Source organism: Andrographis paniculata, unplaced genomic scaffold (genome assembly GCF_009805555.1).
Source record: "Andrographis paniculata isolate CXL003 unplaced genomic scaffold, ASM980555v1 Contig5END, whole genome shotgun sequence".
Taxonomy (NCBI): domain Eukaryota; kingdom Viridiplantae; phylum Streptophyta; class Magnoliopsida; order Lamiales; family Acanthaceae; genus Andrographis; species Andrographis paniculata.
In genome coordinates, this window is record NW_026137595.1 from 88,548 (window position 1) to 104,786 (window position 16,239).

The 16,239-nt window shown below is 42.4% G+C and overlaps 3 protein-coding genes across 4 annotated transcripts; 2 read left to right on the forward strand and 1 right to left on the reverse strand.

Moving 5' to 3' along the window:
* Positions 1-41: 41 nt before the first annotated feature.
* LOC127258863 (protein S-acyltransferase 18) lies at positions 42-3,164 on the forward strand. Its single transcript, XM_051285906.1, has 9 exons — positions 42-554; positions 716-829; positions 958-1,293; positions 1,366-1,434; positions 1,546-1,617; positions 1,695-1,823; positions 1,913-1,993; positions 2,082-2,282; positions 2,400-3,164. The coding sequence occupies exons 1-9, from the start codon at positions 492-494 to the stop codon at positions 2,958-2,960; spliced, it is 1,626 nt and encodes a 541-aa protein (XP_051141863.1). The 5' UTR covers positions 42-491; the 3' UTR covers positions 2,961-3,164.
* A 3,004-nt stretch (positions 3,165-6,168) lies between these two features.
* LOC127258917 (L-cysteine desulfhydrase) lies at positions 6,169-9,175 on the forward strand. Of its 2 annotated transcripts, none has more exons than XR_007840400.1 (2): positions 6,169-8,677; positions 8,796-9,175. XR_007840400.1 is itself a non-coding variant. In XM_051285984.1 (2 exons), exon 1 carries the CDS (start codon positions 6,323-6,325, stop codon positions 7,712-7,714), a length of 1,392 nt encoding a protein of 463 aa, XP_051141941.1. In that variant the 5' UTR covers positions 6,170-6,322; the 3' UTR covers positions 7,715-7,760; positions 8,796-9,175. The 2 variants fall into 2 exon arrangements, 1 of the variants encoding a protein (XP_051141941.1); XM_051285984.1 differs by having other exon boundaries at positions 6,170-7,760.
* A 135-nt stretch (positions 9,176-9,310) lies between these two features.
* Positions 9,311-15,589, reverse strand: LOC127258915 (ABC transporter B family member 4-like). The gene is made up of 11 exons (XM_051285982.1): positions 14,960-15,589; positions 14,698-14,752; positions 14,397-14,572; positions 14,046-14,267; positions 13,677-13,915; positions 13,003-13,528; positions 12,483-12,756; positions 11,161-12,080; positions 10,810-11,076; positions 10,436-10,699; positions 9,311-10,273 (listed from the first exon to the last, which is right to left on the reverse strand). Exons 1-11 carry the CDS (start codon positions 15,242-15,244, stop codon positions 9,590-9,592), a joined length of 3,912 nt encoding a protein of 1,303 aa, XP_051141939.1. The 5' UTR covers positions 15,245-15,589; the 3' UTR covers positions 9,311-9,589.
* Between the last annotated feature and the right edge of the window lie 650 nt (positions 15,590-16,239).

Genomic DNA, 16,239 nt, shown 5'->3' on the forward strand with positions numbered 1-16,239 from the left:
GTTTAGGAGAGGACTTCATGAGCTGATGATGGATGAGTCGCCGTAAAAATTTGCCTAAGAAGAGAGAGTGAAGAGGGGAGGGCAGGTATAATTAATTGTGAGAGGGCGGCGAATATTCATTTCAACTAATAAAAAGGCTCTACCGGGCGAATGGGCTCAAGAAAAATAAAATAAAATAAAATGAATAAAAACGCGACTAGGGTGCGGCCCAACTCACCAAAACTTCACTTGCTTTAATTTCAAATTCAAAAAGAGAGCACGGGGAGGGAGCATGTGAATGTGAAGGGGATGTCGAGTGCCGACCGTTGAGCTGTGTTGTTTTGCGTTGCGGTGATTTCAACTTTGAGTTTTGGCAGGCAAATTGGCAGAAGCACTGGCACCACCACCACCACTCTCTCCCTCCCTCTCTCTGCCGCTGCTGAGTGCTGCAGCCATTCTCGGAAACAATTGAAAGTGGGCGAGTGTTGAGACAATCCTCTCCTTTCCAGTCCATGTCAATCCCGTCGTCGACTCCCCGTCGACATGGCTGGCAACGCCCTCTCCATTCTCTACAGGTTTTCTTCCGTTCTACTGCCCCTTTGATCTTTGATAGCTGTTGCTTCTTTTTTTTTCCTTCATTTATTTACTTATTTTTAAATCGTTATAGAGAAGATGGTATTTCGTTGAGATGCATATCTAGGTATTTTTATGGGGTTCGTTCTAAAACGCTTCGCAGATCGTTGGAATTTCGGTCTACTGCTTTCTTGTTGCTGCTTTCTATTGTTTTCTTGGGCTTTTCCTTGGCAACAGAATCGCGGAGATCAGTGTGAACAGTATTTTCTCCTTTTCGGTAAATCAATCCCATTATTGCAGTTACTTTTACTTACTTGCATCATAATTTTCTTTTCTTTTGTCGAAAATGACAAAAAAAACTCTGTAACCTATCTGTTTGTCGTCTCCTCATTTGGTATTTTGCAGGCACTTTCTGTTGCTCTTCTGTTTATTAGGTGCGCGGCCACTGATCCTGGCGACAAGAGTAGATTTAGATTTAGGAAGAAGAAAAAAAAGGGTAATGCTGTTGGGCATTCAAAACTGAACTATGGATATGTCTTCTCCCGGATTTTGTTGAGATTCTTCAAAAGGATGGAGCGCAAGATCTTAAGGACCTGCATAAGAAGGAAATACCTCGATCCTTGGAATTCTATAGTTCAAATGGAGCCTCTTATTCCATTTCCACTAGTCGTGGAGGATGATTCGTTTACCCCGAGCCCAAAAGACAATGATGTCTCATTTTGTGCGCTCTGTGATTTTGAGGTCTAAAGACATTTTGTATTATTATTATTATTAAATTACCATAGAAGCTATTTCATTATAATTCCACCACAGGTTAACAGGTACAGCAAACACTGCAGGACTTGCAATCGATGTGTTGAGGGCTTCGACCACCACTGTAGAGTATGAGACAAACCTGCTAGTTTCTGCAATGCCGGAGATTGGCATTCGCTTTGTGTGCCCTCTGCTATTACCGTTCTAACTTTCTGCACTCTTGACTTTTATTTGATTCAGTGGTTGAACAATTGTGTTGGGAAAAAGAATTACACTACCTTCATTCTTTTGATGGTTATAGTCTTGATAATGGTTGGTGGATTCTGCAACAATTACTATAAATTTCCCCCCACGTTCAGTTGGTTTATGTCAAGTGCTAATGGTTGCAGCTTATTGTGGAAGGAGGAACTGGGATAGCAGTATTTGCGAGGTGCTTTGCTGATCGTGAAGGCATAGAAAAAGAGTTAAACCAAAGACATTATGGAAGTTTTCCCAGAGGAGCCCTTGCTGCTTTTTCTGTGCGCAATAGCATTCATTCTGATTAAATATTTTCAAATTATTTTTTAAGCCAAGAAGCATTAACAGTCATGTTGTTTCTTATAAACAGGTTATATTGGTTATGGTGACAATCTATAGTGCAGCTGCATTGGGGCAGCTTCTTTTCTTTCATGTACTTCTAATCAGAAAGGTAAGACTTGAATTTGTTTTTTCGTTTTCCTTTAGGAGAGAGAGAGCTAGTTCCAAGGTCGCTGAGAATATATTCTACATCTCTACAGGGAATCACAACCTACGATTATATTTTAGCAATGAAAGAAGCAAACCAGTCTATGGAAATGGAATCATTTGAAGATTCGGACTTTACTTCTGATGATGATGACGATGACGATGAAAATGAGGTGGCGCCCAACTCAGTTTTTTCACCTGAACAGCCTGCATTCATATCTCGGATTATATGCAAGCAAGGCAAGATTCAACAGGTACACAAAATGATAAGAGGAAGGGTGTATTTATTTTTTCATTTGCTCGGTTGAAGAGATGCAAAATATAATCCTTGCAAAGGAAAAGTAGATAACCTACCTGATTTCGAGTTTCAGAATCCACAAAAATTGTCGATAATGATTGATCGAGAACCCAACTCATCAAATAACAAAAAGGAAGGCTTCCGTGCAAGCATTGACCCCTGGAAACTAATTAAGTTGACTCGTGAGAAAGCTCTTGTTGCTAGAGAAAAGCGGGCAGAAAGTGATGATCCATTGAAGCCCCTACAGCGGGAAATAAGAAGCGGTCCTCTTGCGATGAAACCAGATAGTAATGAAGGTGCTGCCAATGCCCTAAGTTTAACACCCCCTTTCATTTCCACGGGGGGGAGACTTTTAAACCCACCATTACTGTTTTCAAGTCCAAGGAGACGACTTTCGTCTTCCCCAACATTGTTACGGGCACTGCAGCAGCAGCGGCGGCATGCCAGTGGTGTGCCATTATCAAAGCATGAGTATAGAAGTGATTTAGACTTGAAGTTAGCTGGAGAGCTAGAGACAACTTTCTTATCATCCTCCTCCTCCGGACAAGAAGTGGCCAGTAATTATAATGATAAAAATCACACTACTACTAATGGTGGTTGCAGTGGTAGTGAGGCCGCGGCTTCTCCAAGGTAACACACTTTCTCCGTCTGGCCTGGCATCCGAGAGTTTCAACTACTTTTTTGTTTTCAAGTAACTATTTATTAATAGTGTTGTTGTGACGAGGGGTGTTGGTGAAAGGAAGATTGATTGATTTCATGTACTTACTCTTTATCTTGTAAGACACATACACACAGATTTAAGATGATGATGATTAATGGTGCCTTTGTGTTGAACCAACCCAGGCAGTAAAGTTTCATCACCTGCATTTGTTCATCCGTTTTTGTCAATTTGCCATGCATGATCACTCTCAAGTCATGTTCGGATTAGAAAGAGGTTTTTGAAATTTTTTAAAATTTTGAAAGTTTTTGAAAAATTATAAAAAGTTAGTATTTGATTTAATATTTTGTGAGAACAAATATACATTTGATTTTATATTTTTCTAAAAAATGAATAGAGGGATAAAGTAAGAATTAGTTATGTAAACATAAATAAACCTTAGCTTTGGGTTTGCTTAGCTTAGCTCAGCTCTTTGACAATAGCAGAAGCTGGAGTAATGAAAGGAAAACTGAAATGGTCCTCTCTTTTATTTTATAATATATTACTATTTTTTCTCATAAAAAGAGTAATATATGTATATATATATTTTTATGTTCGATTGACATGAGTTAAATTTCTATGACACATAAGACCTAAAGATTCATTTACGTTACAAGTATAAAATTTAAATTCATGACCTCACGTCACTACTTATTGGACCAGATGGTGCAATTTATTTTTATATTTTCTTTTTTATTTGTTATTATTTTGAATCCTATCCATCTTTCAATTTTGAGGGGTTGGATTTAAAATCTCCCATTCAATCTTATTTTCTACTTTAAACATGGAATAATGGACAATATTATTTTAGGATGTGTTTGTTCGAGGGTTTGAATTTTAGATTTGGATTTTTAAAGATTTTGGAGTAAGAATTTTTAAATTGTGATTGTTTGAGGATTTGAATTTTGTAATAATTATATTTGAAGAAATTATTATTTTATTGAAAGAATTGATATAGTGATGTGATAAGTTGAATTAATTGATTTTTAAATATTATAAAAAAAATTATGTATAAAAGTTAAAAAGTAAAATTTGATTTGATTTATGAATATAAATAAATATTAAATTTTTGAAAAAAAAAACATATATATTAATATTGTTAAGCACAAAAAATAATAATAATAAATAATGGCAGTGGGATTCTGGACGGGTCTGGATATAAGTTAAATGACCCAGAAGTAGGGTGCAATCGGACAGATGCAAGGATCGGGAAGGAAAAAAGGTCGGGCGGAGTCTGAAAAAAGGTGTACCCAAGTCGGGTAAACCGTAGATCGGGTGAAAGACGAAGTCGGGCAGACGCGAAGATTTGTCAAGAGAAAGGTCGGGCAAGGAAGAGGTACGGACAGATGCGGAAGTCTGTCCAGAGGACAGTCTGTCCTTCTAAAGAGATAAGGCAAATAGAGCCGGTCGGTTGGTCCGTGGTCGGGACCACATTTGGTTGGTCCATGGTCGGACCAATTAAAGTCGGTCAAAGACGGGGGGCGGCTGATGCGGAGGTCGGCCCAAATGATGTCGGGCGAAGAAGCAGGTCGGGCATTGAGGTCAGGACGTGATACGAAGTTCGGACCAAGTGAAGTAGCATGTGCAGGTCGGGTGAGAGAGCAGTTCTGGGGCGGTTAGAGGAAGTTGCAACTGGCGAACGGTTTTTTGAAGGTCCGACGTAGTAGAACGGTTGACACACGTGTCAATAGAAGAGAACTTTTGGAGCGGTTAACAACGGTTATGTAACTGACCAGACGACGGTTCTGAACGTTTTCTTCAAAGAATATTTAAGGATTTGGATCATCATTTGGCAAGGCATCTTCAATCAACTTCAACAAAGCAAAGTCAGATTTGGGGATCACCACTTTAAATTTCAGTCTTTTATTTTCCAGTTCCAGTTTATTTTCTGTACCATACAGTGTTTAGAGATTCCTAATCTCAGGCACTAATTAGTTTAAGGATATTTTCTATATCTTTGAATTTTACTTTATTTTTGTTGAAAAATTACATCAACAAATATGAATTAGGTTATAACTTTTATTGTTATTTTTTAAAATTTGGGGTCATAATTTTTTTAAAAGCCGAGCATTAATGGAGGTTTTAGTCTAGAGCGAGGACAAAAGGGTTAAACTAAACGATGGAGAACTTAATTGTTGTTGATTGAGTTGCTGATCGGACGATGATATCCGAAACCTGTGCAGGTCATTCCAACAACTAGTCTGTTCAAACAACCCGTCTGAGCTGCACCGACCGCAACAGGTCTCGACATGCTTCCACCGGAAATTATTTAACCCCTCACCCAACAATCACTCCTGGAAAAATATACCTTTGCGTAGTTTCCGACTCCTCCCCGTTTGCCGCCAGTCACCGATCCGCATCGTAATCGAGAAGAAGAACAATACCCAAACCACGAGGTAGCGTGTTTTCCTCTGACAAAATTTTTAATCTTCCTAACATGTCCCGACAAACACAAGGTGGTTTTTCAAAATACAAGGGATATAGGGGTAGACTCTAGGGATTTATAAAATCAAATCAAACATTAAATGTATAGTAAAGTGTTTTTGTAATTTTGTTATTTTTTCATTGTATTGTGTAATTTTTTATTTTTTGAAAAAAACTATATAATTTTATTTTTTGAAATTTTATTTTTTTAAAATGCAAGATGTAATTCTATTTTTTAAAAAAATGATAGTATAATTTAATTTTTTAGAAAGAGATGTTTAAAGTAATAAAAGTTAAATTTTAATATAATTTATATATGTGAAAAATTTAAATAAATACTCATATATTTTTAGAATAAAAATTTAAATTTATAATTAAATTAAAATTATTGTATATCTAACACTTTATATATATATATATTAACAAATCTACAATTATGAAAAATAAAAATAAAAATAAACTGCTTGATTGCGATAATAATAATAATAATAATTGTTTATTTGATAATTTATCTCATAGATTGAAATTAAATTAAGGTATATTCTTTATTCAATTTTTTAAAATTTTTTTACTGAACTTTGCGTTTTAAACAAAAGATAATAAAAATACATTTTTTTCACAAAATAACTCTTCAAATATTATTTTAATATAAAAAAACTTAACCAAAAAAAAAAAAACCCAACCTAAATCAATTTAGGCAGCAGTGTAGTGTGCCGGGTCCCGTGCTGGTGCTGAGGCTGGGGCGGAGAGCGTTGTGTAGATAATCAATCAAGCAAGCAAACAATCATCTATCAATTCAGTTCTTAACCGAGGCTTCGAGCGAGAATTCCAAACCCCACCCCCCGAACCCTAATCATCGTCATCTCTCCCCGCCGATGCCGATGGACCCTCCCGCCGTCCCCCAAGACCAAGAAGACCCCCGCGCTGCCACCAACGGCGACAATTTGACCACCCGCCTCTCCAAGAAGCCCAAACTCTCCTCCATCACCGAATCCCAAATCCGGGAGGAGTTTGCCCACCACCAACCCGGCGTCGCCAGAATCAACAACGGCAGCTTTGGCAGCTGCCCCGCTTCCATCATTGCTGCCCAGAAGAGCTGGCAACTCCGCTTCCTCAGCCAGCCCGACGATTTCTTCTTCAATCACCTCCAGCCTCAAATTGCCCATTCTCGCTCCATCATCAAGGATCTCATTAATGCCGACCATGTGGACGAGGTTTCCATCGTGGACAACGCTACCACCGCCGCCGCCATAGTTCTTCAGCACGTTGGCTGGGCCTTCGCCGAAGGCCGCTTCCAGAAGGGGGATGCTGTCGTCATGCTCCACTGTGCTTTTCAGGCTGTTAAGAAATCCATCGAAGCCTATGTTACTCGCGCTGGGGGCTCTGTTATCGTTGTTCACTTGCCCTTTCCCGTGAATTCGAATGAAGATATAATAGCTGAGTTCCGGAAAGGCCTGGCCCGAGGTAAGGCCAATGGTAAGAAAGTAAGGTTGGCCATAATTGATCACATTACATCGATGCCCTGTGTTGTTATTCCTGCCCCGGAACTGGTAAGGATTTGTCGGGAGGAAGGCGTGGAGCGTGTATTTGTGGACGCTGCCCATGCTATTGGTAGCGTTCGTGTTGATGTCAAGGAAATCGGAGCTGACTTTTATGTTAGCAATCTGCACAAGTGGTTTTTCTGCCCTCCTTCTGTTGCATTTTTGTATTGTCGAAAATCGCCTCTATCACCGGATTTGCACCACCCTGTGGTTTCACATGAATATGGCAATGGGCTTGCCATAGAGAGCGCATGGATTGGAACACGGGACTACAGTGCTCAGCTGGTAATCCCTAAAGCTTTGGAGTTCATAAATAGATTTGAAGGAGGCCTTGAGGGGATTAGGAATAGGAACCATGACAAAGTTGTGGAAATGGGTAAAATGTTGGCTGACGCATGGGGCACAAGTCTTGGTTCACCCCCAGAGATGTGTCCAAGCATGGCAATGGTTGGCCTGCCTTCAAAATTGGGAGTTTTATCTGATGAAGATGCTTCGTGCTTGAGGTCTCATATGAGAGACCATTTTGGTGTGGAAGTACCAGTACACTGCCAAGTGCCTAGAGATGGGGAAATAGGAGCCACGGATAAGGATGGCTGTGTAACCGGGTATGTCCGAATTTCTCATCAAGTCTACAATACGCTTAATGATTACATTAGGTTAAGAGATGCAATTACTCAACTTCTCCACGATGGAGTGACTTGCAAGATGCTACCGCAAGATTCATGAGCAATGTGATCATGTCATGGACATCCACGGTTGCATGGAACTATGGGTAAGAATTTTTAGCATTGCTATTTTATGAATGTGCAGTGGGTTTTGTGCAAAAGTATTAGAAACATGAAAAGAGTATCTTGTTGGCTTGTACATCTAGGATGACTAGGAAAGGATAAAGGGTCGATTGCCTTTTAAGTCGAAGCATGTTGATGGTCCTTGATGTTTGATGTCAGCTGGTATTTGAGACATTTTCCACTATTTTCTTCCATAGAGAGAGAATTCCTTGCTTAATTATGAGAAGGTTTTATAAATATTCTCAATAGTTGCAAACAAGGGAAGACACCTTTTGCAAATAAAGTTCCTTATATTCAGTCCCAGTCTCTAGCATTCTCTATTTTGGATGCTTGTTTAGATGGCTTTGTATGGACAAATTAGCATACATAAGTGAAGTAATTGGATGCGTAGTCTCAATTTAGCAGCTGCTGGCATGCATAAAATATTATTCTAATCCCGACAAGGACTGTATGCTTAATGAAGTGAATATTTGCACATATGAAAAGATGAAGCAACAAAATTAGAGCCTCGGATGCAAAATGTTTAGTAGGTTTTGGAAGTATTTGAGTTTTGGGTTAGTTTAGCAATAGTAAAAAGTTAATAGAAATAGATGGTTGATGTGATGTAAATATGTGGATTTGATTTTTTGAGTAATATTTCAAATGAAAATTAGGGTTTGCATATGATGATTTTCTAGAGAGAAATTTTGATGAATAGTATTAACACCAATTTGAAAACTATCTAGAAGCAGGATGAAACTGAGCCGCCAATGGGAGCTCTGTCACCCTTGTGCAATTTTGGATATTAATTGGAAATACCATGTTTATCCATTATAAAGGGAACTTGTAAGATATTAAATAATAAATCATTGGCTTTTCAATTTCCAATTCTTGGAGCTTGCGAGCTTCAGATACTGGCAAGGTATGGTTTCTTCGCTCTGTTTGATAACGTGCCAAGCATTAGAACAATCATGCGGCCCCAAGATAATATTATTTATTTTATTTTTTTCCTGTGTTTGCTTCCCCTCCACTTCTACTAGGAAATTTTGTCAAGCTGATGGGTGAGCATCTTTACCGCCATAGCTCGTTGAGAGGAGAAGGGAACATTGCTGTGATGAATAAACTGCATTGGATGGCCCCTTGCATGCCCTACTTTTCCCCCAGGAGTGCTGAATATTGGATGATGGGTCGGAAAACAATAACTCTTATGTACACAGTTGAAGTAAAATTGTTTCCTTGTACTTTCAGAGTTTTTAGGACTAGAGGCTGACATACTCTATTTGTCATGTGGGAGTGGGACCTTGTTTTATATTCGTCTTTGTCCCAATTATGGCATCTAATTTTAACACTTGTTGAGCCTCTGGCCCTTGTACGACCTGACGCTGTTTGAGATAAGCAAAAGCAAAGGGTTATTGTCTTATTGGTGCTGCGTGTGGCTGGAAAGGATGTGTATAAAGTTTAGGTTGGTTTTGGTATTTGCCACTGAACACAGGCAATCTGCGTTATCTTCTCAATTACAAAAGAGAGAGTTGTGTTGGGGTTGGAGCCATGGAAACAACAAATCAAGGAATTTACTGCAAGAGGAGGAACAGAGTTCCAGCTGCCGTCTACTGTATAAAACACAACTATTCTATAATGACTATGATGATACTAACCATAATGTAAATAATATAATAGCATAGCATGTTAGCTCTCTCCCTCACCCTCATTGCCGTGGTCAAGAATGGAGTCCCAGGGGATGGTAGTTTGATTTCAATAAGAGACAGGCTGTAGCAGCAGCAGCAGGAGGCAGTGTGGTGGATGGTTGGTCGTCGGATTGATTAATCAAATCAAATCAAGAAGAAGAGGTGGCGGGGACAGCAGCGGCGGCAGCCGTGGAGTGCAGTGCAACGAGGGAAGCGTAGAAACCGTCCTTGACATTGATCAGAGTGTCATGGCTCCCCTTCTCCACCACGACTCCATTCTTGACCACGGCAATGAGGTCTGCCCCCCTGATGGTTGACAGGCGGTGAGCCACCACTACGGTGGTCCTGTTCACCATCACTCTCTCCAGCGCATCCTGCACCACTCTCTCCGACTCTGCATCCAATGCACTCGTTGCTTCATCCAACAGCAGTATCTTTGGTGCTTTCACAATGGCCCGGGCTATTGCGATCCGCTGCTTCTGCCCTCCCGAGAGCTGAACCCCTCGCTCCCCAACCATAGTGTCGTATCCCCGCTGCAAGCCGCTGATGAATTTGTGCGCATTCGCCAGCTCTGCTGCAGCTATGATTTCTGCCTCTGTTGCTTCTTCTCGGCCTTCCTCCTTCCCGTAGGCTATGTTATCTCGGATGGTCTCATTGAACAAGATTGGCTCTTGCCCCACGAGTCCCATCTGCTGCCTCAGCCACTTGAGTTGGAACTTCTGGATGTCGACCCCATCAATTGTAATGGTGCCTTTATCAGGATCGTAGAACCTTTGCAATAGAGAGATCACTGTGGACTTGCCGCTTCCGCTCTCGCCGACTAAGGCCACCGTCTGCAAGCAAATTACACCTACATTATTAATTCAGCACACATGCATGCATGAATTGGATAGAGAGAGAGAGAGAGAGAGAGAGAGAGGGAGGGAGGAAGCATCAAGAAGCAGAGATTGACCACATCAAGGCTGTGCAAATGCAATACATACATACATCCGTACCTTGCCACTGTGGATTCTCAATGACAGGTCCCGGAAAATAGGAACATTGGGCCTGGTGGGATACTTGAAGCTGATGTGCTTCAGCTCAATCTCTCCCCTGAGACTGTCCAAGGTCGTGCCAGATTCATCGCCGGGATCAATATTTGATTTTCGGTCTAGGATGGCAAATACGGAGGCAGCCGCACTCTTGGCCTTGCTTGAATCTGGAGCAAATGTGCTGGATTGAGATATTGCCACCGCAGCCATGGTGAGAGCGAAGAAAACCTGCAGCATGCACCAGGACCATTGGAGCAATCAGTCAATCAATCAAATCATTCACCCATTCAACAAACAACAGTAACGGGAATGGTGATGATGTCTTGGTGCTTGCTTACGCGAAAGACATCTGAAAATGTTATCGTTCCAGCCTCAACAAGCCGGCCTCCTGCATAAAAAGAGCTGGCGTAGGCGAAGAACACAAAGGCTAGCGACAGGCCAAAGCCAAAGCCACTAATCAATCCCTGCCTGATCCCCATCTTCACTGGGCCCTCGCACTTTCTTCTGTAAACCTCTAGTACTTTCTCTTCCGCGCAATAGGAGGCCACTGTTCTTATCGTTCCCACAGCATCATTGGCCACTTGACTTGCTTCTTCATACATGGCCTGCCAACATCAGTTCTTAGCTGCGAGTACTAGTGGTAGTAGTAGTAGTAGTAGTATAACGTAACGTGTTATTGCATACACCACCTTGGCATCATTGCTGAATCCCGTCATGAATTTGATCTGCACGTATCCGTTGAGCGCTATGAGAGGCACGATAGCCAGGACGATGAGCGCCAACTGCCAGCTTGCCACAAAAGCTATAACCAATCCCACCACAGCCGACGCGAGATCCTGAACCAGCTGCGCCAGTGCGTCACCCACCAGAGCCCGTATGGTTGCTGCATCCGCTGAGAGCCTTGCTCCTATCACTCCACTCGAATTTTGGGGCTCATCAAACCACCCGACCTCCATGTTCACCACCCTCTCGAAACACTTCATCCGTATCCTCCGTATCAATCTACAACCAGCCACCCCAAAGAAGTACGTCCTGAGCGGATATGCCACCAGCGACACTACTCCAAGCACCACGAACATCAACGCCCAAAACCTGGAGTCCTCCTTCAACTTCTGAGGGGGCTCATAGAATGTTTTGATGACAAAAGACAGGAGTATGCCAAAAAATGGAACTATTGCCCCGTTTAGGATTGCGGACAGAGCTCCTACTACTAAGAATGGCGCCTCGGGCTTGTTGAGAGCGGCGAGCCGGCTAAGTGGAACTTTCGGGTGCTTACTGAGCCCATCCCCATCCCCATCATGTTCCAACTCTTCATATTCTTCTGTTCTCGCGATGCTAAGACCCCTGGAAAGGTCAAAATTGATAGATAGAGAACGCCGGCTTCCACTTCTTACTCTAGACCTAGAGGAGGATCTGTGGCTCATTATGCGGAGAAGCGACAGTGATGGTCTTTGGCTTGCCTGCCTATTGTAATCAATGCTGCCGTAAGTGGATCCCTCCAAATCATCCGCTGCTTCTTCATCTGCATCTTCATCTTTACGAGATTCTTGCAGTTTGATCAGCTGCGAATATGCACCTTCAGGATCCTCCAGCAGTTCAGAATGAGTACCTGCAGAGCAGAGCAGAACAGAACAGAGTGTAAGATAGATAGATAGATAGATAGATAGATAGATAGATACTAGCTAGTTGCAGATTACAGTGATATGTTTTCGCTTCATTTCATCAGTACTCAACAACTGAAACATCTTCAAAAGAAGAGGAGGCGGCAACCCGGTTTTAATTTTGTTGTAGAAGCCAAGCTTTGGCAGAAACTAAGTAACTGTGTTCTGAGAATTGAGGTGCATGCTAGGTGATGCTGCTACAAGTGAATTTGGCAGGCAATTGGGTGCTACAACAAACAATAAAATTGCAAATGGAACAATGCTACACTATACAATACAATACAATACAATACTGGTGATATGCATGCAGGTAATTAAAACAGAGACTGAGAGGGTATGTATGCGTCTACCTTTTTCTACCATCTTTCCTTTGTGAATGACAGCAATCATGTTGGCATTTCTAACTGTGGTCAAACGATGTGCCACTATGACGGTGGTTCTATTAACCATTATCCTGTCGAGGGCCTCTTGAACGATCCTCTCAGATTCTGCATCCAGTGCACTGGTAGCCTCATCCAACAGCAGAATCCGTGGATCTTTCAGAATTGCTCGGGCTATGGCAATTCTCTGTTTCTGTCCCCCAGAAAGCTGAGTCCCATGCTCGCCCACCGTAGTGTCTAAGCCCTAATATAATTAAGCAGCAAAAATATATGCATATGCAATTCAGTGAGAAGAAAAATTAATTTAATTGAATTTGTAGGTAGATATTCATATGATGGGAATTGGAATTGGAATTGGAATTAGAATTGGAATCGGAGAGACTCGACTAGACTAGAGAGTAGAGAGTAGAGATGGATGGAGACATATATATGTCTATATATATATATATATATATATTATAGACAGGAATAGGATGAGGATGGGAGGAACCTGGGGAAGTTTATCAATGAACTTAGCAGCATTGGCCATCTCAGCGGCCGCTCTGATGTCTTGCTCCGTGGCGGCGTCCTTTCCGTAGGCAATGTTTTCCTTGATGGTGCCCATGAACAGCACAGGCTCTTGGCTGACCAGACCGATCTTTGTCCTGATCCACCTGAGTTGGAATTCCTTGAGGTTGATCCCGTCCACCAGGACCTCTCCTGCCTGGGGGTCGTAGAATCTCTCCACCAAACTAATGACGGTGGACTTGCCACTCCCGCTCTGCCCAACCAGTGCAGCGGTGGTGCCCCGAGGAATGCACAGAGAGAATCCGGTGAAGATGGGCTCGGTGGGCCTGGCGGGATAGCTGAAGTGGACATCCCTCAGCTCCACGTCCCCGCATATGTCGCCCAACACCTTCCCCTTGCTGTCCCAAGGGTCGATGTCGGGCTTCCGATTTATGGTCTCGAACATCTTGAAGGCGGCGGCGCGGCCTGCTGCAAAGGCGCTCAGGCATGGGGAGGCTTGTCCCAGAGACCTGTTGAGAATTGAGAATTGAGAATTGAGATAGAGACGATCGAATGGATTGATTGATTGATTGATGACCCATTTGGTGGGGTGGTGGTGGTGGTAGTAACAAAACTAACGATGACTGTTCCAAGTAAGTACAGTAAGCAATCACTCACAGCGAACCGGTGAGGACGGAGACAATGACGGTAAACGTATCCCCCCCGGAGTGGCCCTTCTCCAGAATGAGCTTGCCGCCATACCACACCGCCAGGGCGTAGCTGCAGAACATCATAAACATGACCGACCCAAGGCCCAGGCCGGTGGCCAGCCCCTCCTGCACTGCCGACTTGTAAGCCTTCTCCAGTGACTTGGCATACTTGGACACCGCCCTCTTCTCTCCCGTGAATGACGCCACCTGGCAGCCAGAGGCACTCAGGCAGTCAGGGTGGACTGGGATATAATGGGACTACTATTATGGTAGGGTATGGTATGGATAAACATCTAGATGGTAGATTAATGAAGGACGAATTAATCAGTCTCCTCACAGTTCTGATTGCTCCAATGGTCTGCTCAACGACGACAGCAGCGGTGGCGTAGGCATTTTGGCCGCGGGATGCCATCCTGGAGACGACGTGGGACATGATTCCGCCAGATATCATGAGCGGGGGAAGGGACGAGAGCATGACAAGTGTGAGGAGCCACCCCTTGCTGAAGGCAATCACAAACCCCCCCAGAAATGTGGACATCAACTGCACGAACTTGCCTACCTGCATTTGCCATTTGCCATTTGCCATTTGCATTTGCATATGCAGTTGCACTCAGACACCACCGTCCCAGATATGAATAATTGATATACTGCTTCATTCTTCTATGAAATAAATCAATCAATTAATTACCTTCTCCCCCATGGCATCTTGAATAAGAACTGTGTCCCCTGACATCCTTCCAATCACCTCCCCTGTATGAACTTCCTTATCGAAAAATGAAATATCTTGCTGTAAAATGGTTCTGAGATAGAGGCTCCTGATTCGTGCAGCCTGTCTCTCTCCTGTGATCATCCAACAGGCCACCTCTGCAAATACGGTGATAATATATATTCCATGAATCCCCCCAGGCCGATCGAGCTAGGGCGGTTTATATGAAAGTATTACAGCAATTCAGGTGGGATGGATTGATTGATTGATTGATTTTACTTACGGAGGAAAGCCGCTGCACCACATCCCAAAGCCAGATACACAAACTTTAGAGCTACCTGGAATACACATACAGACACGCATGCAAAAACAGTAGCACATCAGATTAATTAGCGCATAAAGAGAGAAGGAAGTTCAAGTTCAAGGGGAATGGACGAATGAAGATATAATAATTTTAATTTTATATGACATGCATGCATATGCACTTGATTGGAATATCAATCAAAATTGCACACACACACACACATATATATATATATATATACCTTGCTGACAAGGGGGACGACTTCATCTTTTGGTGTAGAACCAAAAGCATCGGCCATATCACCAAAGAGGAATGCCATAAGGGGTGGGTTCAGACCATTGCCGACGGCCCCAAGGGTGCCTAGGAGCATCAAGATTTTGTCCCACCAGTCAGAGAAGACGAAAAGCTTATAGAATGGGACGACAGCATTTGCTGCTCCTTCCTTCTTCTCCTCCTCCTGCTGCTGGGAAGTAGCAGCAGTAATAGTAGTGCCGGCGGCGGCAAAAGCCTCTTCTTCTGCAGGCATGGCCGGCGGGTACCCCTCTCAGCTAGCTCGGTCTCTGCCGCCGGTTATTTATGAATTGAAACAATCAGTGAGTCGTGTGCTCGGCCTGCCCTACTGACTCCTCGTCGGCGGCGGCGTCACAATACATACGTACAACATGCTAGCTGTATCAGCGACGGCAAAGAATGACAACCAGCATACATATAGAGCTAGAGAGTGTGAATTAGCTATATATATATATATATATGTTATGAGTAGTAGTGGAGAGCGAGAGAGAGAGAGAGAGAAAGGTAAGTTTGGTAGATGAGCAATGTGAAGGCAGGCAAGCAAGGAATATACGGGTGATAGATTGAGGAGGCAAGCGAATTCTCAATGTATGAAATCATATATATTAGTAGTTTTGATTAATTATGATATGATAATATATATTAGCACACGTTGTTACGTTCGTTGGAGAGATAGAGCAGGTTGGTAGGTAGGTAGGTAGGTAAATTGTGTGTGCAAGGAAGCTTATCGTCCGTCCGCCCGTCCATCATCATCGGGTCAGGGCTTTATTTTCAACCCCCTTTGAACTTTGAACTTTCTGCACCTCATTCACTGTGTTTATCCGACTTTTCCCACTTCAATTGCACTTTTGTTTTGTTTGGTATATTTTTAACTACTATTATAATAATAATAATAATAATAATCAGTATTGACATACATACATACATTGATGATTCCACAATACATTAAAACAATAAATAAATAAATAAATGTAGAATTAAATAAAGCTGAAACTTTATAACTATGAATAAATAAGGACCATTGATCCAAAGTAAAAAAAAGAATGGTGAATTAATTGGACGACTTTGTAGTGTATAGATGGACTCGTGACCGTGAGGTCATTGGTTCAAACATCATATATAACATGCTCGGAAGTTGACACGCTCGACGCCTAGGCCATACCTCCGTTGAAGTCCAGATCAGCTGTTCCCTGTGCATAATTAATATGTCCGGGATATAGAGAGTTATGC